General features: G+C 41.9%; 1 protein-coding gene across 5 annotated transcripts in view; it reads left to right on the top strand.

The window, feature by feature from the left end:
- Positions 1-23,495, top strand: part of TET1 (tet methylcytosine dioxygenase 1) — a 139,078-nt gene that overhangs the window by 30,419 nt on the left and 85,164 nt on the right. For all 5 annotated transcript variants that reach the window (XR_003092049.1, XR_003092050.1, XM_025193235.1 and 2 more), the window contains exons 3-5: positions 10,502-13,070; positions 15,293-15,383; positions 17,081-17,174. Coding sequence is in view for 3 of the 5 variants with exons in the window: in XM_025193235.1 (XP_025049020.1) it covers positions 10,502-13,070; positions 15,293-15,383; positions 17,081-17,174 (2,754 nt within the window). In the remaining 2 variants the exon portion in view is untranslated. The remainder of the gene's footprint in view (positions 1-10,501; positions 13,071-15,292; positions 15,384-17,080; positions 17,175-23,495) is intronic.

The following is a 23,495-nucleotide window of genomic DNA, read 5'->3' as shown; positions in this document are numbered from 1 at the left end:
GGGAAAGAGAGAGAGATTGGTAATGGTAGAATCGTATAAGGGGAGGGAGGCAGGAGTTCGGGGCCTCTCAAATGTTGGACTTTTTATATACATGAATTATATCACCACTGGTACTAGAGGGGGATGTGAAAGTGGGATGTTTTGCTTGCTATTTTGCAGCCTCCTATTTAAGAAAGTTGGGTATTTATCAGAGCCTGACCTCCAAATCATGGGTGTGGTGGTTACCTGTATTTTATGAGAGAATTGTTGTATTTTTAAAGCAATATAATATTGGGAAACAGGAGCCACAGTAAAGAACCTCCCAGAGCCAATAGAGAAATGTGGGAGGGGGGGGGGGGGGGGGGGGGGGGATGTCAGACGGCCTTGACTGGTGATCATGCCAACCTACCATGGTTAATAGCAAGGGGCATTTCACAGGAATAATAATAATAAAGGCCTCCCCAGATCCTTTTTTTTTTTTTTTAAAGCTACCTGGGATTCTGTGTTCTTGGTCCTTTGACATCTGGCCCTGCTTAGTTCTGCTTCTAGACTCTGCCTTTTTGGAAATTCCCCTTGGCTTCGGTAACTTAGTCTTTGACTTCACAACCCTGATTTGCCTTGTGACTTGGACTCAGGCCCAGGATTTCTCCCTTTGGTAACTTGGTTTCTGACTCTAGAACTGTGATTTGGCCTGTAACTTGGTCTCTCTCTCTGGATTTCCCACTTGTCTCTGCTTTTAGCTCCTGCCATTCCCCAGTGGCCTAGGGACTAGGTCAGACTGCCTGTGACCAGTTTCTTACACCCTTATAGTTGACCCAAGGGTCCAGATGAAGGTGGCAACAATGATAAAGGGTTTGGAAGGCAAGCCATTCAAGGAAAGCTTGACAAAACCTTTCCTTGTTTAGCTTGCAGGAAAGGGTGATTAAAGGGGGCATGATAGCAGTCTTCAAATATCTGAAATGCTGTCATAAAGAAGAGGGAGAACCACTTTTCTCTTATTGCAAAGGGCAGGACACAAAGCAATGACTTCACATTTCATCAAAATAAATTTAGATTAGACATCAGAAAAAAAGTCTTTATTGTTAGACCACTGAGGTGATAGAATAGACTGCCCAGGGAATTTGTAGAATCTTCTCATCGAGAAGTGGTTGGATATACATTGGACAGAGATCATTTAGGAGAGGGAGTTGGCACAGATGACCAATGTGGTCATTCATCTCTATGATTCAGTAATTCAGGAAGTGGGAGGAAAATCAATCGCAGCAACCTCTGCATGTGTATACCTTTTGCTGGCTTTTTCTTGCCCTGGCTTTAGGGGAAAGGGAGAAAATAAGAACAGGCTGCACTTGTTCAGAGTTCTTATTTAAAGTGTACTCTATTTCAAGTTTTTTGGGGGGTTTTGTTTTTTGGTGGTGGAGGTTGGGGGCTCTGCAAATATAAACTGTCAGTCAGAACAAATTGCCAGGTGGAGCTGTTGATTACATTGTGATTAGTTAGAAAAGGAGCCCTTAGATGTTGTTAGTGTGGAAATAAAAATAGAACAAGTCTTAAAGATCAGGGAAGAATTGATCTGTTACATTATTTTGGTTGAATTAATTTTGATAAATATGAAGTGGAATGTTCTGAAATCCCTGACAAAGGTGAGGGCCAGTAGTGAGGGGCATCTCCCAAATAGAAGGAATATCATCACTCCAGGCTCTTCAGCATCCAGATGTTTTTGTATGTCCTCTGTCTTATCATGCTCCCCAGCTCCTCAAAGCCTCCTTCAGGCCATTTGCTAAAACTTTCCCATCCTTTCCTTTGCATGGTATTAAGATATATTTCCAAGTAGCGAAGATAAAAGAATGCAGAGCAAGTATGTCAGTAACAACAGAAAATCAGGAAAGTGTGGGTCCCTTACTATAGTGATTCTCACCTTTTTTTGTATCAGGACCCATTTGTAAACATCCATGGCCAATCCCAACCCAGTGCCCCTCACTCCTTCCCCCAGGCCCCAACCCAAGGGCTGGATGTGTGGTGGGGCATGGGGGACCCCAAACAGCCCCTTGCAGGATGGAACTCTTAACAGCTTGCAAGGGAAAAGCCACAGTTTCCCACATTTTTCTCCTTCAAAGGAGAATCCATTTTTAAAGTTTGTTGATCCATTTTTAAAGTCTGTCTGCAACCCTTTCATATATTCTTGCGACCCACTTTTGTGTCATGATCCATGGGTTGAGAAACACTGACTTACTGAATGGGGGAGGCAACCTAGTAACATAGGATGCAGAAAAGGCTGAAGTGCTCAATGACTCCTTCACCTCAGCCTTCACAAGCAAGGTCAGCTCCTAGACTACTACACCTGGTAGCACACTTTGGGGAAGAGGTGAGCAGTCAACTGTGGCAAAAGAACAGGTTAGGGACTACTTAGAAAAGCTGAACATGTACAAGTCCATGGGGCCGGGCGGGATGCACTCGCTGAGGAAGTTGGCCAGTGAGATTGGATCTTTGAAAACACATGGTGATCGGGGGAGATCCCAGATGATTGGAAAAGGGCAAATATAGTGCCCATATTTAAGTAAGGGAATAAGGAGGATCCAGGGAACTACAGACTCACCTCAGTCTTCGGAAAAGTGCAAGCTCAGGGGGGACCTGGTGGCTGCCTGTAAGTACATAAGAGGTGTGTATCAGGATCTGGGGGAACGTCTGTTCACCAGAACACCCCAAGGGATAACAAGGACCAACGGTCATAAGCTCCTTCAAGACTGTTTTAGGCTGGACATAAGGAAAAACTTCTTTACTGTCCAAGCCCCCAAGAACTGGAGTAGATTCCCTCCAGAAGTGGTGCAGGCACCTACTGTGGACTCATTCAAGAAATGTTTGAATGCTTATCTTGTTGGGATCCTTTGATCCCTCAAGGAATAATGGCCATAAGTTGTTAGAGAGTAGGTTCAGACTAGACATTAGAAGGCACTACTTCACAGTCAGGGTGGCTAGGATCTGGAACCATCTTCCAAGGGAAGTAGTGCTGGCTCCTACCTTGGGGTTCTTTAAGAGGAGCCTTGATGATTACCTAGCTGGGGTCATTTGAGCCCAGTTTTCTCTCCTGCCCAGAGAAGGGGGTCGGACTAGAAGATCTTCAAGGTCCCTTCTGACCCTACATCTATGAATCTATGACCCTAGCTGACTTCATGCCCCTGGGGCAGGGGGCTGGACTTGATGATTTTCAAGGTCCCTTCCAGCCCTAATGTCTATGAAATCTATGAAAACTCATGGAGCAAATCCTCAAGAAATTAATTTCTAAGCACTTGGAGCAGAAGGTGATTTGAAACAGTCAGCATGGATTCACCAAGGGCAAGTCATGCCTGACCAACTTGATTCCCTTCTATGATGAGATGATTGGCTCTATGGATGCAGGGAGACCAGTGGATGTGGCGTACCTTAATTTTAGCAAGCCCTTTGATATAGTCTACCACAACATTCTCGCAGGCAAGCTAAGGAGGTATGGGTTGGATGAATGGACTGTAAGGTGGATAGAAAACTGCCTGGCTCATAGGGCTCAGAGAGTAGTAATTGACGCCTAGTTGGCAGTCAGTATCAAGTGGTATGCCCCAGGGGTCAGTAATGGGGCTGGTTTTGTTCAATATCTTCATCAATGACCTGGAAGATGGCAATAGAGTGCATCCTCAGCAAGTTTGCAGATGACACTAAGCTGGGGGGAGTAGTAGATGTACTTGAGGTTAGGTTTAGGATTCAGAGAGACCTAGACAATTTATTGCAGGATTGGATCAAAAGAAATCTCATGAGGTTCAGTTAGGACAAGTGCAAAGTCCTGCACTTAGGATGGAATGGTCCCATGCACTGGTGCAGGCTGAGGGCTGACTGGCTGGGTAGCAGCTCTGCAGAAAAGGACCTGGGGGTTACAGTGGACAATAAGCTGAATATGAGCCAACAGTGTGCCCTTGTTGCCAAGAATACTAATGGCGTACTGGGCTGCATTGATAGGAGTGTTGCCAACAGATCAAGGGAAGTGATTCTTCCCCTCTATTCAGGACTGGTGAGGCCCCATCTGCAGTACTGTATGCAGTTTTGGGCTCCCCACTACAGAAAGGATGTGGACAAATTGGAGAAAGTTCAGTGGAAGTTCAGCAATGCAAATGGTGAGGGGGCTGGGGTGCGTGACTTCTGAGGAGAGGCTAAAGGAACTGGGCGTACTTAGTCTAGAGAAGAGAAGACTGAGAAGGGATTTAATAATAGCCTTCAACTACCTGAAGGGTGATCCAAAAGAGGATGGAGTTAGACCAGGGATGGGCAATTATTTCAGGTGCAGAGCCGCTTACCCAGTTTTGGCAAGATGTTGAGGGCCACATGGGTAGCCCCGCCCTTTGACAGGTGCCCTGCTTCCTGGTCACCACCTTGGGACCAATGTCTTGGGACCAATGTCCCAGGGCCAGCACCAGTGTGGCACAGAGCAGGGCACAGGCTGGCAGGGGTCTGTGAAGCCGGCCTGGGCTGCACCAGCAAGGAGAGGAGGGAGCTGGCCCGGCTCCATAGAGCCCCTGCTGGCCAGGACCTTGTACCCCTGCCGCCCTGCTCTAGGCCCTGCTGGTGCTGGCCTTGGGACACTGGTGCGGGCCCTGTGCTCCCGCACCCGCTCACTCCCAGTGCCCCCCTCAGCCCAGCAGTACAGATTGGGGGAGGGGGAGAGAGGCACAGCCCCGACCCCCCTGCTCACCAGCAGGGAAGGAGCTGGTGCGTAATGCTGGGAAAAGTGGCCCCTCACCTGGCCCATGGCCAGTGCTCCCTGCTGCAGCCGCTCGCAGGGCTGTCCTGAGCAGGCACAGGCAGCCCCATGTGGGCTGCAAGCGGCTGCAGCATGGGGCACTGGCCACGGGGCGGGCACAGGGCCACTTTTCCTGCGCACTCAGCACCAGCTTGTAACCCGCAGCTACTGTCAGCCTGGGCCCTGCGCGGCTCTGGGCTCGCCTGTGGGACTGTGCTGTGACGGGAGCAGCTGCTGCTCTCCCCAGCTTGCTGTGCCAGGCACTGTTTGCTGCTGCTGCCTGCCTGGAGCTCACGCGCTGGGTAGCAGAGGCAATGGTGTTAGCCTCACTGAAGCTTACTGCGGTGCGAGCTCTGGGTGGGCAGCAGCAGCAAACACTGCTGGGATGATCTAGTTGGGGATGATTCTGCTTTGAGAAGGGGGTTGGACTAGATGACTTCCTGAGGTCCCCTCAAACCCTAATTATCTATGATACTATTATTCTATGATTCTAACATAAGTAGTTTTTAATATACTTGGTTAATTTGAATGTCTTCTCAAGTGTTATAAAATTAGCTTCTTATCTAAATGCTGGGTTAGTATGATCTGTCATTATCTTGAGGAGCAGAACATTTTACATGTGGAACCTTTCATATATTGTCATTGAGTTTGTGACTTATTGCAGTTAATATCACATCAAAATAAAAGAGGAAAAAAATCTTGGTATCAAAATTTATACAGTATGATTAAAAAATATCCACTGCCATGGTAATTGTAGTTCTTTGTGGAAACATTACATGTAAACTAAACCATGCCAGTAATGATTCATCTGGATCTTTTTTTTCTTCTTCATATACAGGTAATTTCCATAAATGTTACTAGCCGTTAAGGAGTACAGGAAATAGTTTGATCTTTAGAATGATACTTTGTTACTGAGCTCACAGGGACACCACACAAACACAGCAGGGCACCTGTGTGCCCTCCCTTGTAGGATTGGTGCCTAAATGACTATCCTGAAGATTTTCAAGCACAGCAGCAACGTTATGCTAGCTAAACTTGTTTTACTGAAAAACAAAACACAGTTAAGGGAACCGCAGCAAAAGGAATTAATTAGCTCAGCTGTACGAAGTTCCAAGAATCTTGTAGCACCCACGTGTATGTGTGGATTTTGTGTATTGAAGCTTCCAGTTTCTGGGAATGAAATTTGTGACGAACCATATCCTCCCCTTCTTCAGTTGTTTAGAACATACCTCTCACCCCAAAGGATGTATTCATTCAGAAATGCTGGTGAATTAATCTCTTTAAATTAAAGAACTCTTCCAATAATCTTCATTTCATAAGACTTTGTTCATAAGGTAAATAATTTTTCAGCAGCAAAATTGCAATTTAGGAACATCAGTTTTGTGTCAAGCATGCTATGTTGGGAGTGACATATTTCAGAATGGGAACCAGGTGAGGAATATTTTTCAGAAGTCTTTTATGTCCCATGAAGTGATATAGGTTTAGCTTTTTTTTTTAAAAGCTCTCTCTTGGGATCAGGAGTTGTAGATTTGAGTACCCTTGATTAACTCTGAATCAGCTTTTTCTGTTTAATTACTACTTAGACATTATTCTGTTCCTTGTTAAATCTGTTGCAGCTGGTGTGAGGTAACTTGTCCTTCCTTTTTGTGTTTGCTAGCAAATATCTTTACATCTTAGTTACACTTCCTGTCATACAAAAAATATAGTTTCAACTTTCAGTTTTCCTTTTTATAATATAGAATTATATGTGGAAAAAAAAATTAAAAGCAGTTTCTGTACAGCCTTATAGATGGATAGTCTGGGAGGATTCTGCTTAACAGATGCCTACATTTAATGGCAGCTAGTGCCTACACTTAAGGGCAGTTTGTTAAATAAGATCTCTTTCAATAGCCTGAATTTCCCTGGATTTTACTTTTATTGTACAGTTGTTTGAGAACCTGTTTTAGCAACAATGATCAAGGCCTTGTGCTGCCTCTGATAAAATCTAGATGTTATCTGTTTGTACTGTAGGGTCCCTGTTTTCTTAACATATTTTCTTTATCAGAGAGAAAACTGTTAACACCAGGCACCATCTGTTGTCTGATCTGTAAGTTTAATTTTGCATTAGTTTCTGCAAGCATGGCCTGGAGGGTGGAATGATTAAAAACCAAAGTGAGTGAAATCAGCAAACAGGAAACTTTGATCTCAAAAACTGTAATCTTATTTTGCATTTTGCATTCAGCTTCCTTTTTTTTAAGGAAAATAAATTAATTTTGTATTGGTTTGTTAATAAAACTATTGAAATATGTTTGTGCAACTAAATATAGTTTTACACTAAATTTGGTATCACTTTTTGTTAACAGGAAGATGCACTACTTTGATGATAATTTATATAAGTAATTATATACCTTCCAGTGAATTTGTTCTGATTTGTAACTTTTACCTTTTTATCATATTAGATAACTGTGAAGAACAGATTTCTACTTTACTAGAAGAAATGTTTTTACTCAGGATGTGCATCAAAATGGATGCATGAAACTGGATGTGGATTGTTTGGCATTGAAGTCGAAATGCAAATTAGTATTTAAGTATTTTTTACTAAGGAAAAACTTATTTTTAATTCACCAACCTTTTTCTTCCTTATATTGAAAGTGACTGATTTAATAAACAAAGTGATTATTGAATTAGAGCTAATAGATTAATGGTTTGTTTCAGGTGACAATGGGCCATATGTTCAAAGATACTTTGGTGCCTAAATGTGTAGATTAAGTGCATGCTGAAATTTCCAAACGTAGCTATTTGCATCTTTTAGTTGACTAAAGATTTTTTTAAATCTGCCCCTAGGTTCTTTGGATTTTTAAGAATTAGAAAAGTTTGTCTTCTTCCCACATGGTTTTTATTCAGATTGGAAAAAGAAAACAAGCTTTCAGCTCCTAAGTAGTTATCAATTTTGAATAAGTCCAAAAGGAGCAAGTAGTAATTCTGTACTTGCTAGCTAAAATGAAATCGGAAGTTATTAGAGCAAAAGCTTGTCTGAAAACAGAAACTAGCAATACATTTGGGGAAACATGTAAATACTGGCATTCACTCCATTGTAATGAAAAGTACAGGTCATTCTGGCATATTTACAAAGTTAAGTTGACATCAAAAACTAAAGATGTTTTTCCCCCTAATATTATATAGGTGAAGAGTGGTTCCAAAGAGGATGGAGCTAGACTGTTCTCAGTGATGGTAGATGACAGAACAAGGAGCAATGGTCTCAAGTTACATCAAGGGAAGTTTAGATGGGATATTAGGAAAAACTTTCTTACTAGGAGGGTAGTAAAACACTGGAACAGGTTACCTAGAGAGGTTGTGGAATCTCCATCCATGGAGGCTTTTAAGACCCAGCTAGCCTTGACTCGGATGATATAATTAGGGATGGACTAGATGACCTCCTGAGGTCCCTTCCATTCCTAATTTTCTATGATAGTATATAGAATTTTAAAAGACAGTATGCCACTAAAATTTGAGGAGAACTTGCTTATACAGAAGATGAGTTCTGTTAAGTTAATGCAGTAAGTTTAGGCTTTGAAATAAGTTGTCATGATATCAGATTAAATTCTGAAAAGAAAATGATAGTTCAGTAAAAAGCCAATTTAAATAAATAAATCCAATGTTTATTTTATCATCTATTTTTATCCTCCTTGACTTCTGCTTTAATATATCCTCAAATCATATAGCTCCTTTCATTTTTATAGTTGGCTTTTAGTATCCTCATTTGTTTGGGCTACAGTCCGAGCATTTTTTCAAAGGAATCAGTTTCTGTCTAATAACTGAAATGGTTTCATATGCAGCCCTGGTGATGACGGAGACTACACTCCACTTAAATATTAGACTATTTTTTCTCAGTCTTTTTGAGCAATGAACTTCTGTCAAATTTTAGAATTTTTTATTGACCAGTATTCATCTTTACTGTTCAATGTTTAACTGAAAAGGGTTGGAGGAGTTGTGATTTATAGGCCATTAACAATGCCCCCTAGTGGAACACCAGTGGTTAATGGACCACAAGATAAGATTATTGAAACGAAAATGAAAAAATAAGTAAAATATGGTTCAGCTACACTAGGGACTATCCAGAAGTCAGTAAATTCTTTGGTAAGATACAGACTACACAGTAACTTGGACCATGGATGTGTACAAGTTTTCGCTTCTCATCAAGAGACCCTTATTAATTTGCTATATAAAAGAAACATGTTGCTCCATTGTACTAAGTGAAGTTAAATTCACACTTTTATGGAAAAGCTATGCAAAGCCTTATGCAACACTTCCCTCCTGTTTAATTTTTTTGCTTCATTTTAAGGACTTTAGGTTGTGTGTGAGAAATTGTAGCAGATGGCTTCAAAGCTTAGTAGGGGCTCAGATCTTCCACTTTCTCCCCTGCTTTGAAATGATTAATCATGTTGACTTTTTAGGCTGTCTTCAGGCATTCCCCCAAAGTTAAAGCAGATGTAAGATGAATGCTGTGAATTCTGACCTCTTTCAAAACTCTTGGGCCAAATTATGCTGTCAGGTATTTTGCTGCAAATTCAGATTAAAAACCGTCCATTTTTTTTCAGACTTTCAGTGAGTTCTGGAAGATGGTCCTACATTGTGCCATGTTTGTGTCACATTGGAAGATTTGGGTCTCAGTCATGATGACCTATGTATTTTAAATGTAATAAAAACAATTAAAGTTTTAAGATTTAAACTGGTATAGGAGATACAGCATCTCCCAATCCTCTTTCTAAATTCATTATTGGACATGGTACAACAGCTTTGGGGCTTCATTGTACAGGAGATGCCAGTACTTAAAATAGCAGGTAATTGTTGGTCTAATCTAACATGTGAATTTGAACCTATATAACTTACATGGGGAAAATTACTCTGGTATGGAAGTGACATTTTTGGCTTATGCCATTTCTAGAGGAGTTGAAGCCAAACTGTAATGCTTTATCCCTACACTCCTGTGACCTATTTGACTTGTACCTGTTGTTTTTGTGGGTCCAGGCACGCAGGAAACAGCTCAGCCATTTAAGGGTCATACTGAGAAATAGCAACAGGCTGTTCCAGTGCTTTACACTGGTCTCTTACTACCTTCTCACCTGATCTTCCTGTTCCTCTCCTAGATCTTGCCTCCATTCATCTCCTTCCCTGCCCTGTCTTATCCCCCAACTGCTTTTCAGTTCCTGACCTCTTGCTTCTTGCCTCTGGCTCCTGGTTACTCATCTCAGCTCCTGACTCTTTGCTGGGATTGCTTTCCAGCCAGTGGGATGAACCATTCTGGTTCTGACATGAACTGAAAACAGCCACACCTGTATTGGAATCAAAATTGGGCCAATATAAAGAGTTGAATAAATAGAACTATACCATTTTTTACTGTACAGATATAATTTTACCAATGTAACTGGTAACTCTTTCCTCAGTAGACTAGCCCACAGTTCCCAGCCTGCAATAAGTTCCAAAGAGGATTGTATATGCTTGTGCAAAATTCATTACAGGATTGAGGCCTTATGATCTGATTTTTGTTTACTATATGCCCATTATATTTGCTTGTATTTTAAGACCTTTTTACATCTCCAAAATGGTATAAAGAGATCTTTGGACTTCAGATTTTCCACTGACAGACTGCTGTTTTTCAACTGTTTTGGTAATGCTTAAACAGGGCATTTCTCACTGTCAGAACACTGTAGGTTGAATGCTTCTTAATTTTAATAATTTAAACAATAATTATAGCTAATTCTTATTTTTCCTGTTGTTTTATAGGCAGATTTAGAAAACAAACCAGTAAATGGCCTCAGACCAGAACCCATGGAATGCAGTATATGTGGTCATGGTGAAAAATACAGGGTGAAAACAAGCCAAACACTGCCCTTTGAAAATGTACAGTCTAATGAAAAAGAAAGCATGACAGGCTTAGAAACAGAAAAGTGGACAAATAATGAGAAACCGTCTTTTGGTGTCCATGTCAATGGAGATTTCCATGGAACCGTGACAGGAAATGAACACTTGAAAAATTCTGAAGAAGGTGAAAAAACAGTCTCTCCCAGTGAGTTAGTTGAGCCAAAAAAGATTTTTGCACAAACCATCAAAAATGGCCTCAAAAACATACATTATTCACCATCAGAATCAGATGTATCACTGACAAAATTAATTGTAGAAGAAAGGGCAGATTTGACAAACAGCTGCAGAGAAAACAACTCCCATAATACACACTGGACAAATACTGCTAATTTGAATAATATTGTGAACACTTTGACAACAAATGTTTGCTGTATTCATCCAGAAAAACAAGGAAGTATTTTCATGAGACAGAAATTAAACTCTACCAGTAAAATCTTTCAAAGTTCTGATAATTCAGTTTTGCAAAGCAGTTCCATTGAGGATCCACAGGAAAGGGCATGTTGTACCCCTGTGCCTGAAACAGAAGTCCATGTAGAGAAAGATGCAGTTAAAATACCAAACAAAAAGGCACAACATGAAAATTCCCCACTTCAGCCAACTTTTTTGTCTCTGATTAAAAACAGAAACTTAACTGTAGAACAAGTAGTAGCTATTGAAGCATTAACAAAATTATCGGAAGTCCCATTAGAAGCTTCAACACCAACTAAAACAGAAAGTATTGATCATGTAGAACAACAAACAACTTCCCATCTACTCCACCATTCCAAAAGGGACATTTCATCTGCCTTGACATCTTCTACGTTAAAGGAAATCAAAGATGCATTTTTACAGAATGAACAGCAGCTCTTGTCTCACCATAATGATTCAGAGAAACAGTTCCTTAATAAGGCAGTGTTGTACAATGGCCAAAGTACTGTTTCAGAATTACATAATACGTCTGCCAGTAAGATTGATGGGTTATATAAATTTCATTTAAGTCCAAGAGACACTAAATCTTTATCTGTTTTATCAACTAATGCAAAATCATCTTCAGGACCTACTACCAAGGAAAAAAACTCCCTCCATAAAGAAGTTACCATTGCTCCATGTTCTAACAAGTCGTGTAATGTCCAACAAACGAGTAATAAATTGGAGATTCTTGGCCAGTTAGAAAAGAAAGATCATAAGTATGTGAACTTAAAAAGTAATTCCATAATTAAGGAAGGAGGAATTCACAGTCAGGATGAGGAAGATGTAGCTACACAATTAACTCAACTTGCAGCAATAATTGAATCAAACCAGACAAATCCAGAACAGCAAAATGATGTAAAGACTTCACTTCTCAATCTTATATCACATGAGATGCAACCAAAACATAACCAAGATCAATACCTACTGCAGAAAAAACAATCTGTATTTATAAAGCACAATTATAATTCCTTGCTGGTAAAGCAAAAACATTCGGCACAAAAAAAAGGAAAAAATGCACCATGGAAACAAAGACACAAAAAGAAGCCTCAAGATGCAGGCTATCAACAAAGTAATGAAAAACAGCAAGAGCAGTCAGCATGCCAGCATAGTGAGTTACAGGATGTTTGGATGTCATCAAAACTGCACAGACTTGGTCAAACCATGTCACAAGATTCAAAAATTGCTGCGTCAGAAAAAAAATCTCCCAGAACCAAAGTCCAGAAGGCACTAAATCAAAGTACTTTATCACAGCAAAAACATAGATTATTTCTACCACAAACTCAGATAAAAATCCATAGACCTTTACCTGAGGTACTACAGGAGAAAACAAAAGACAGGCTGTTTGGCTGTGAAGTAGTAACTGAGCAAATCAAAGCTGTAGGATCCAATGATATGTTAGGTATGGATCTACTGAAAAATGACACCGTTGTTACCTGTTCACAGTATGGTGAACTTGCTTCCAGTAATCCAATGACTGCTTCACAATTAAAAACAGAATCCTGTTTGAATAAATCAAGTGAAGACATACAGATGTTTACAGAAAAAGATGATAATTCTCAGGTACAGCAAACACCGAATGTCATTCAGACGCATCCCTTGCCTCAGACACTTAATCAGTCTAACCAGAGAGCTAGTGAAATATATTGTGAAGCCCAAGCAAATTTTTTGCAGAGTGCTACAGGGCAAAAAGTGGATCAGCACTTGCAAACACCACCTGTTACTTGTGCTGAAGCCCACTTACCAGATGCAGTAGAAACTCTCAGGAATATAGAGTGTGCAGGTGAAGTTACAGTTCTGACATCAGCAAGTTTGGGTACCGATAAGACACAAAGTATAGGAGACTCAAGGTGTTCTCCAGCAAAGAATACACTCAGCAGCTTTCTTGAATCTCCTATGAAGTTCCTGGACACACCTACAAAAAATTTAATAGATACTCCAACAAAAAAAGGACAGTCTGAATTTCCAACCTGTGACTGTGTTGGTAAGTGTTTTTAGATGTACATCAGGTATCCAGGTTGTAGCTGTACTGGTCTAGAGGAAAAAGCAATCAGGACTTGTAGTAGAGATGATATCTTGCAATTAAAGGATTTTTTTTTGCAAAAATCTTGTTGATCTAATAAAAGATATCATCCCTAATACGAGTGCTGATTGCTTTAGACATACATATTTCACATTATGTCTCTTAACATTGGAAAGTTTCCTTTACATGTTTTCATTTTGTGAATATTGCCCCCTATCTCCCTGGGTTTCATTGTTTGAAGGGTCCCTGATGCTTAGTTCCTTGGAGGAGGGGAGAAAGGTGCTCCTTTTTACCCTTTCCCTCCGATGTGGATAACTTTTGGGGCATTTAAACCTGCTCACTGCAAGGTAGAAAAACTCATTAGGTAAGTGTCTAGCCTTAAGGGTAACGATGTAAGTGTGAACAGGGCCAAGAAAGGGCATTAACATTCTGTGTTGATATGCTTCAGATCATGAAGTAATTTTCATGTGATAACAGGGAAATTTTGTCTTCCTTTTGCTACAATGCAGGCTTGACAAAAGATGGGGGCAGGTTTGATGAGCTTTGATCCAAGGAGCAAAGTAGGGTACAGGTTATGGTGGTTATGGGTAATGGTCTTTACTTATCACAAAAGCAATTAAGAACCTTGCAAAAGGATTATGAATGCCTGTTATCCCAGAATCTGAGGGGACAGATGTTCATATCGCCTGTAGTGCTACAGAAATGGTGCCTGTGCTACAGAAATGTTCCTGTTTGAAATAGGACCTTCTGTGTATTGCTGTGGCATATGTAACATCTGTACTACAGAAGGGGTCTTTCATACCTCCATTATCCCACAGTGCTTTGCCCTCTCCCTCCACTCCCCTTCCAAGGGGTGGTAGGATGGAGAATTGTGGACTCCTTGACAGCCTTCTGCAGTGAGCTGTCAGAGTGCCTGCTACTGGTTTGGCCCCTGGAGTAGCAGTAGCTAGCTGTTAGATAGCCTCCCCCTTCTCCCCACCTGCAGTGGGTGAAGAGAAATGTTGCTCTGGAACCCAGAATATCAGCTGTTAAAAGTAGCCTGCCCTCTCCCAGGCTGGAGAAGGCAAGCTGGTAGGCTGTCAGTAATCATTAGGTTTGCCTTCTCTGGCAGAGGAGTGAGCAGACTGTCAGTGATAGGGTTCACAGATGGGCTCCCTTGAGAGCAGGGGGAGCAAAGGAACATCCTTTTGCTCCATGACTGAAGAGCATGCCTTTGGCAACTTTTTGGCACTCAAGATGGGGGGGTGAGGGGGTTCTGAACATGTACATACCCACATAATGCTATATTTGTGTTGCTCTACAGATGAATGTGTGTTCAAGGCTTAAGTGACATTACAATTTGTACCCATGGGGTGGCTCTTTGCTGCTTTAAATAGAGACAAATCTTTCTTACAGGATATGGTAGGGGAAGTGAGGGATGTGGATTGTGGCAGAATGGAATGACAGTCTGCAAGGTGTAGGCAGGAGTGACCCCACAGATCTTCAAGATCTTGCAGGACAGGGAAAGAACCAGGTCTCGGGGTGGTCAGGAAAGGATTTCAGTATTTCAAACTAGTTTTTTTTTTTATTTGGAGACCAAGCAAGGTGTCTTACAGGTTTATAGGTACAGCTTAACTGGTGTCCCTAGCAATAGAAAACCACAGGTGAAAAAGAAAGATGCACACTGGAACATTTTTTATTATCCGGACCTTAATTTCTGGTCTTGTAAATAAAATACAGATGGAGAGTTAGGAGATCTGGGTTCTTTTCCCAGATCTGTCCTGTGTGACTATGGGTTTTGTCTCTCCCTGTTTAAAATGAGCTCCCAGTTCCACTGTTTACAATGAATTAATAATACTTCCCTGCTTCACTGAGTATTGTGAAGACTCATTCATGAATATATGTAAATAATGTAGATTATTATGGAAATTGCTATAGAAGTGCAAAGTATTAATGTTGTTGTGTGTTTATAATTTAGAAAAAATCCATGAGTAGTTTATTGGATGATAACAAATTGCACATTGTATTTTATTCATTCTTTAAGGTATCTGTTAATATACAAATCATTAATCATGATTAAAACCTTTAAGATTTTACGCATTTAATTTGGGAAATAACCCAATAAATTAATGTGTATAGGTATTTTTTAACATTGTGAATACATTTTGTACACAATCAATTTAATTTTCTCGTTCTTCTGGCAGAGCAAATTATAGAGAAAGATGAAGGCCCATATTATACACACCTTGGGACTGGACCAAGCATTGCTGCTGTCAGGGAAATAATGGAGAACAGGTGAGAAAAAAAACAGTGCAGCATGTAGTACTACATACATTTTATTACTTGCAAAAACAAAATAAATAAAAATATAGGAAGGGTGATTGAGCACGTCTGGGTCCCAGGGGTAGCCGTGGTGCCCCCTGGTGACTTTGCAACTGTGCCCTGCTCTGCCTCTAGGGTGTCTTCCTTTCTGTCTTGGCTCCCCACACCTTGATGAAATAATAAGATAAAAAGGTAGGCTGCCTATGGGCCTTCACGTGGGCCCCACTGGGGTTCCCCAGCTCCCTACTGGTCTCTACTATACTATTTCCAGGACCCTTGCTGAGCCTCTCTACGGCTGTGCCACTGTGGGGCACCTGCAACCTTAAGGGCTAATTGCATGGCTCCGTTCCTTCCCTACCCCATGCCCCAAGCCTCCTGGGTGTTACTGTGATGTTGTTTGCCTACTGGAGTTTCAGCATCCTTAACCGCCACCCCTTTCCTCTTAGCTAGGCCTTCTAGCCCAGGCCTACTGCATCGGACCTGGTGTTGAGGCACCATCTCTAGTTTAGCCCTTTTGGGCATTGGGCCCTTGGCTGTGCCTCTCTTGGGCTTTTGGCTCCTGGCCCCTATGTGGCTCTGTGGCCTCACACTCTGCCCACTCTGGGTTCAACTGTCACTTGGGCCTTGAGCCTGCCCCAGGCAGGGCTCAAGGCGATTGTGTGCCCCATAGGCACTAATGGGATCTCTGTGTACCACCCCTTACAGTCCCAACCCATACCACCAGTTTAACTTCAGCACAACCTAAAAATAAGCCCCCGGGTTAGAACATAAACACCAAAAGGGGTAACAGCCCTCTACCCCTTTGAGGAAAAACTTTCCCTCACCTCTCAGCTAAGATAGCTTCCAAGCCCTGGGCTATATTCTGGTGAGCTTCCCAAGCTTCACCAGCGAATCATATGCAACACCACAGTCCCTTCAGGAGCCTTGCTGCCAGGTGCTTTTCCCCTTGTGGCTGCCAGAAAGAGACTGCCTGACCATCTCAGGCTCTGGGCTTATATAGCTCCAGAGTGAGTAAGCCCCCTTCCAGTCAGGTGAGTCTCTCATTAGTCCCCTGCACCACCTGCAAGCAGCCTCACAGGCTGTTAGCTCCATTAAAGGAGCAGGCACACCCCAGTGCTCTGCTACAGTGAAGATAGTGGATAGATAGAGGATAGATTTGCCCACTTTTTTGCATTATTAATTTGTACAGCACCTTCCCACTCTCATGGACATGAATTGAACAGCTGCATCACATAATCTTTTCTTATCTTTTCATAACTTCAGTAGGTTTGGTTCAATCCTGCTGTGACCTGAGCACATTCAGTACCAATTAAAGTCAGTGGGGATGAAGGTTAGTACCTTGCCCGATTGAGCTTACAACAATCCTGGCTGCAGAAAAACAGGCCACAGCAGAAACAGGTTAATCTAATAAACAAATAAGGTATTAGAATACATTCACTACATATAGAAATTGAAGAGATGACCTCTTCCTCCAAAATGACACTCATTTAGGAGCAGTCCTTTCTTGGAAAAAAAGAGAAGCACTTCAGTGTGGGCTTTGATTTTAGACAGCTGTGCTTTTGACAACTTAAAGTAGGTATTTTGTTTCTATCCAATTCAGAGCTTAAAAGGTCATAATGTCTTTAAAACGGATTCTAGATTGTAATCGTAACATGTTTTTTCTTATACAGGTATGGAGCTAAAGGAAGCGCTGTAAGAATAGAGGTAGTGGTTTATACAGGGAAGGAAGGAAAAAGTTCTCAGGGGTGTCCAATTGCCAAGTGGGTAAGTTTTTCTATTGCAGTAGTAGAATTCAGTTTTATTATGATGTTTAAATTTGACTGATGTTATAGTTTTGCAGTAGAAAAAGTACCTGGTTCTCCATTGTGTATCTAGTTTTTCATAGGCATCTCCTTGAGTGTTTGAGCTTGGGAAAACTTAAAATTACAGTATCTTGTAATTGAATTTGTTATAGAAAGATACGAAGGCCCTTACAAGAGATAGAAAAGCAACCAAATCAAGGGCAGGAGGGTCATGAGAGTGTCTGAAAGGCAGAGTTAACTAAGACTTCATATACAAGTTCATATCATTTGTGAGAGTTCTCCTGGTTTTGTTTTCCTGGTAGAAGAATTTAACTATTGATGCCTGAACAGACATTTGAATTCTGAGTCCCTGAAGAGCAGAAAGCTTGCAGTACTGATGCTGCATAGCTACAGGGCCCTTGTGCACACATCTCAGCATGCTCTGCAGGCTCCATCAGTCTGCCTGAAGGCAGATGGCTGCCCTGTGCAGTGTTGCCCTGATCGGTTGAACCAAGCTGATCTGGGTCAACCTGTGTCTCCCTGCAGCTTAATGTGGAGCTCGTGAAGGGGGCATGTTCTGCTCCCTGTTTAGCTGGAGTAGTAGAGTACAGAAAACAACACACTGTCTTCTGGAAAGGGGTTGGGGAGGGTGAGAACAAAGCAACCTGGGATGCTGGAATGCAGTGCTGTGGCTTTTTTCAGACGATAATGTTTACAAACATTGGCTCTCCCAAGAGAAACTCTCCCATGAATGATTTAACCGTGGTAGTTCCCAGGTTATTTTTCTCCCAGAATATTCATTTTTGCTGTGGGAGAAAAATCCTGAACATCTGTACACTTTGGTTTCTACTGGGAGAGCAGTGACTCTCCCAGGAGAAACTGAATGTCTGTACATGGCATTGTTATTGTGAGTGAAGGATATAAAGGGATGTATGGTTGCTCTCATGAGCTGAAGTGCTGTGCATTAACATTTTAAAAATACCTCTCAGTTCTCCTAATGCCTAAAGATAACAAAATGATAAAAAGATAACAAAAGAAGTGGATCAGGAAGTTCAGCTTAATCTACTATCGAGTTCATTACTATCTTAAGGAAGTTTTTAGAAAGGTAGATGTTATAGTGTTAGTTTTCACCCTAAGTATTGTAGCACTTATTGTTCATGGGAGTCAGGAAATGAAGAAACAAAAATAAACTCCAGGAAAAGTTGTAATAAAAATGTTTTTCATTATTCTTGCTGGAACCACTGATATATGCAGAAGTAGATTTTCAATCTGGCAAAGTAGGTTTTGGAAATTTGCATGATTTCACTGGTGGTTGTTTCAGAAACATTATTGTTGCTTATATAGGACCATGCAATTGCAAGTAGATTTGGAAACCTATTTCATATTTGAATGTTTGGTGAAAATATATACACAACATTTATAGTACTGTCTGTGGCAGTGCACAGATAGTATTATAAATACTTTTTTAGACTTAGTAACTCTTCCTCACAGAGAGTGCATTGTGTGTGCATGATGCTGTCAAATTAATTTGTTTTGAAGTGAATTAGCACCAAGGAAAAAGGTTATCAAGTTTCTTTCATGGAGGAAAACTAGTTACTTATACCTCTAACTCAGGTAGAATTATGTAATTTTGCTCAAAGGTTCAATCAAATAATAATGACTTTTGAACTGCAGAGAGAGACATGAAATTTCAATCATTTTTTTAAATTATAAGCAACTGAAAGGATAAATTTAGAATAAAATGGCCTTCTCAACTTCGACTCAGCTATTGCCATGCTCAGTTGTAGAGCATCCAAGATTTATATAAAACATTAGTAGATCAGGGGTGTAAAGCTCATCTGGCCCATGGGGCCAGATGTATGACACAGGGCTGGTCTGCAAGCTAGGTCAGACCCACGTAGTGACCCTGCATGTGAGATTCAGCAGATGTGGAGCAGCCAGAGTGGGCACTGCAGTCAATGCAGTCCTGTTTTGGCTGCTCTGTGGCCATATTGCATGCATTGACTAGTCTGGGCTGCTCTAGGACACACCTGGTACTGCCTGATGGCAGCTGCTCCGAGACCAACACAGCATATGTGGCCTGTGTGTCAGCTCGTGAGACCCACAGGCGTCGCCAGGGGCCAGATGATAGGGGTCAGTGGGCCAGATCCAGCCTGTAGACTGCATCTTTGACACCTCTGCAATAAACTTAGGTACCTGTATAATGATTAGTTATAAAACTTTCATCTAGCCATGTTTAATATGATAGTATTAAACACAGACCCCATTATGGTATTATACAAAGGACTGTATAGGGGAAAAGCAGTTTTAGGATGATAGAGACAAAATGTCTACAGAGTCAGTTTCTTTGACCTCTCTGTTTCTAAAGAAATTGAAAGGGGAAACTAATTATAGTGAAACTAGACATCCTTCTTCTGTACTTAGGCTTGGCAAAATTCAATTTTTATTTTTTTAAATAATTTTGACAGCCAAAATAAATATTTATTTTTAAGCATTTATTTAGATTTTTATAGATTTAAACTTTAAGGATCGCGTTAAATTAGCATGCAGGGGTGCATGCACGCACACGCACACATGCACTCACACACGTACTCACAAACATGGTCACTTCCTCCTCCAGCCTAGCATACAGGTGTGGGGGAAGTTGCTGTGCTGCCGAACTGTCAGCCCACCTTCCAGCACCTGTGTACAGCACCACTGAACTCAGCACCTGCTTTCTTTGTCCTGTGGCAGTTGCTGCCCCCAAGCATCTTCTGCTCCCTGACAAGGAAACCTCTGGCTGCTGTAGCAGCATCTGCTCCCTGCAGCCAGCAGCTCACTCTGCCTGCTGGCTTCCACCAAGTTTGCAAGGGAGGACCCAGCTGGGTTGCACCCTGCAGGTATTGAGCTCAAGCTGGAGAGGTGGGAGCATGCAAGCACGCGCGCGCTCCCCTCCACCTCCATCTGCTACTCAGCAAGGAGCCTGCCTGGGTACTGCAGCAACAGTCTAGTCTTACTGCCTTTTTTATAAATTTAAATTATTAACAATAGAAATACTTTTCCATCAGTCTGTGCATGTGAGGTGAACTCGCAGTTTACCAGTAAAAATTGAATCCCACGAAGCCTAACTTTACTGTACTGTAACACAGTTTTTCAACGTCTTCAAAGTGGTGATTATCTGACACAGCGATGACATTTAAAGGTTTTAAAGGCTTTTTTCTCTAGCTGTCAGGAGGAAGGTTAGAAACTTGTTTGGCTAATTTTAGCTGTCCTTCTGATGGAGTTTTGTAGAGTGGTTTTAATGAATTTCTTCCCTCTCCTGTATGGCCAGTGATTTATCTGTGCAAGTTACACTGATTTTGGCTTGAAGGCTGTGTGTGTGAGTTTAATATTTTCACTGTCAATACAAGATATTCATAGAAAATGGACATATTTTGGATTCAAGCATGGCAGAATAATTTTAAATGTCATCTGCTTAGGGTATTTTAGGATTGAAGATATTTTAGGATTGAAACAGATTATGTAATATATCAATAACCGTTAAGTCGTCTCCCTGGCAGTTTACCCCCTAATATTAATTTCCTCTTAAAATATTATTTAGGTAATCCTAGATGAGTGCCAGGTGCTTTATCTACATATAATTACACAGGTCTTTGCCCCAAAGGGATTGTACACAAAAAAAGGGCTGAAATTCCCTTCGTTTTTGGTCTTTTTCAGATTTCTATTTTTTAGATTTATATCTGCTGAAATACTGGATTTGGCCTGATCAGATATTTTCCTGACCTTTCTTTTAAAAATTGTGTAAACTTTCTTTAAGATCTTTTCTTTATTTTACTTTCCTAGAAAAATAAAGATCTGGTTTCTCTGTACCTCTGCGTATTTATTCTGTGATCTTTGGGTGAAATTCTGACCCTACTGAGGTAAATGGTAAAGCCCAAACTGACTTAAATAGTGCCACAGTTCTCCTTTGACTGCACTTCATACTTTAAGTGCTGTCAGCTGTACCCATAACACTGATTTTATAATCAGGTTAGTTAAATTATAGATGGTGCTGAAAAAGAGACCTCATTGTTTCCTTAATCAGGGAAAAATTATTTAAACTGTTTTAATATTTTTGTAATTGCATTTGATTAATGATGAGTGTTATACTGCAGGACACAATTCTGCCTGTGATATTCATTTTCTTTTAGTGTAATCAATACGCAGTCAGCCACCAACTCCTTGCTTGTGTCCTGGTATTTGAGTGGATGCCTTCCCTTTTATTTGCTCTTTTGAACTTAGTGTCGTTACCTTACATTTCTACTACTGACTGGTAAATCATTTAGTGCTAGTATTTTTAGGGCATGTCTACATGTGCCTGTAGGGTGACATTGCTACTGTGCTGTGCTTTAATACTTCCTTTCCATGGTGAAGTAGCAGCCAATACTGTGCCTTATGCCAGGTGCACGGTTATTTTTAGCTGCTATTTTGCCATAGCTGCACACTATAATGAGGGAACACGCCACAAGAGCCGTCCCTCGGGTACAGCAAATTGGGGTGACTGCCCCAGGCCCTGCACTTTGGCAAGCCACCTCAATTCATGTCCATGAGAGTGGGAAGGTGCTGTACAAATTAATAATGCAAAAAGGCAGGCAAATCTATCCTCTATCTATCTACTATCTTCACTGTAGCAGGGCACTGGGGTGTGCCTGCACCTACAGCTGGCGGCTCAGCCCCACGCTGTGGAAGAAGCACAGAGACCACCCCCCCTTTGTGAGGGTACCACAGCCCCACACAGTGTTAAGGGGGCCTGACACAGGCTCATTTGCCCTGGACCCTGCACCCCGCTCATGTCAGCTCTGCATGCTGCTACGGCGAAGTAGCTGCTGGTCATATGTAGACATGTATAGTTGCTAGTCCCACCCAGTACCTTAGCAGCGTTTGTGACAAGAGCTAAGTGAATCATTCCTACCAAACAACTTAATGAGCATAGTCTCTTTTTCTGTTCTTAGCATTTCAGGGTTAAATCAAGATTTATAATTCATTTATGTGAAAGGTTTCGGTAATTCATTTTCCATATAGGTTGGTTATCAACAGTTAATTCTGCACCTGTTTCTGCACCAGTGCAGTCAAAGAGATGCATCATAGCTTCAGTGGACATAACGCCAGGACTTTCAGTGTCTATAGGATTTATATTGCTTCCTATCCATTCCTTCTGTCATTCCAATGTGCATTGGCTTGGGCTTATAAAGAAAGTTTTGAAAAATTATCTGGAGCTTTGCATAGAGGTAGTGGATAACCAGATATAGAAAATTTTATGGAACTTGGAACACTTTCAGTTTTATACAGTATGGGCATGTCCAGACAAGCGAGCACATGCCGTTGCAACATCTCAAAGCAGTTTGAGACGCCGCAAGAGGCATGCTAGGAATGAAAAAAATGTTCCTTCTATTACATATTTGCAGCATGGACTCTAATTTTGATATCGGGAAATTCTGGTATTAAAATAAAAAACACACCAGAAAAAAGTAGCCCAGGGCACATTCCTAGAGCATGCCCTGAGGCAACTGGAGTATGGGTCCTGTATAGAGATGCTCTAGCACCCACCAGAGGATCTCTATAGCTGCCCTATAGGCCTGTGCGAAGCAGCTAATATTCGCTTTGGATTCAGATTTGACCAATTTGGGGCACAGTGATTCAATTCAGTGATTCAAATCACTGTCCTGAATTGATTCAGCCGAATCTGATTTGGAGATTTGGCTGCTGCCAAATTTCCGAATCACCCAGGCCCATCCCCTGCCCGTTTTCCCAGCCCTGGCAATGGCTGCCCCGCCTGCCCCAGCTCCCAGCACTTGGGAAAAAATAAGCCCCAACTCACTGGGTGCTGCCAGGGGTGATCCCCACTGCCCCATGCTGTGTGGGGGGCTTTGCACGAGCCCCCTGCTCCTCCACCCCGCTGTCCCAGCCCCTCCCCCATGGTTGCCCCCGCCCCTCCACAGCTCGAGCCCTTTAAGGTAAAAAAAAAACAAGAAAACCCCCTGGATTCACCAGTTCCTGCCAGCAGGGGGGTGATCCCTGCTGCCCCATGCCATGTAGGGGGCTCTGCACAAGCCCCCCAAAGCCCTGAGGCCCTGCAGGAGCTTAAAGGGCCAGAGCTGGGAGGGGGGAGTGGGGGGGTCAGGGGGCTTGTAACAGAGCCCCCCATGTAGCGTGGGGCACTGGGGGCAGCGGGGATTGCCTCCCCCCCACCCGGCAGCACCCAGTGAGTTAGGGCTTTTATTTAAAGCACTGGGAGCTGGGGTGGGCGGGGCAGCCATAGGGGGGGTGGGGGCGTGGGCAGGGTGTG

The sequence above is a fragment of the Alligator sinensis genome, unplaced genomic scaffold (genome assembly GCF_000455745.1).
Source record: "Alligator sinensis unplaced genomic scaffold, ASM45574v1 scaffold1841_1, whole genome shotgun sequence".
In the NCBI taxonomy this organism is placed as follows: domain Eukaryota; kingdom Metazoa; phylum Chordata; order Crocodylia; family Alligatoridae; genus Alligator; species Alligator sinensis.
The sequence above is the reverse complement of the archived record's forward strand: the minus strand, read 5'-3'. Positions and strand labels throughout refer to the sequence as shown.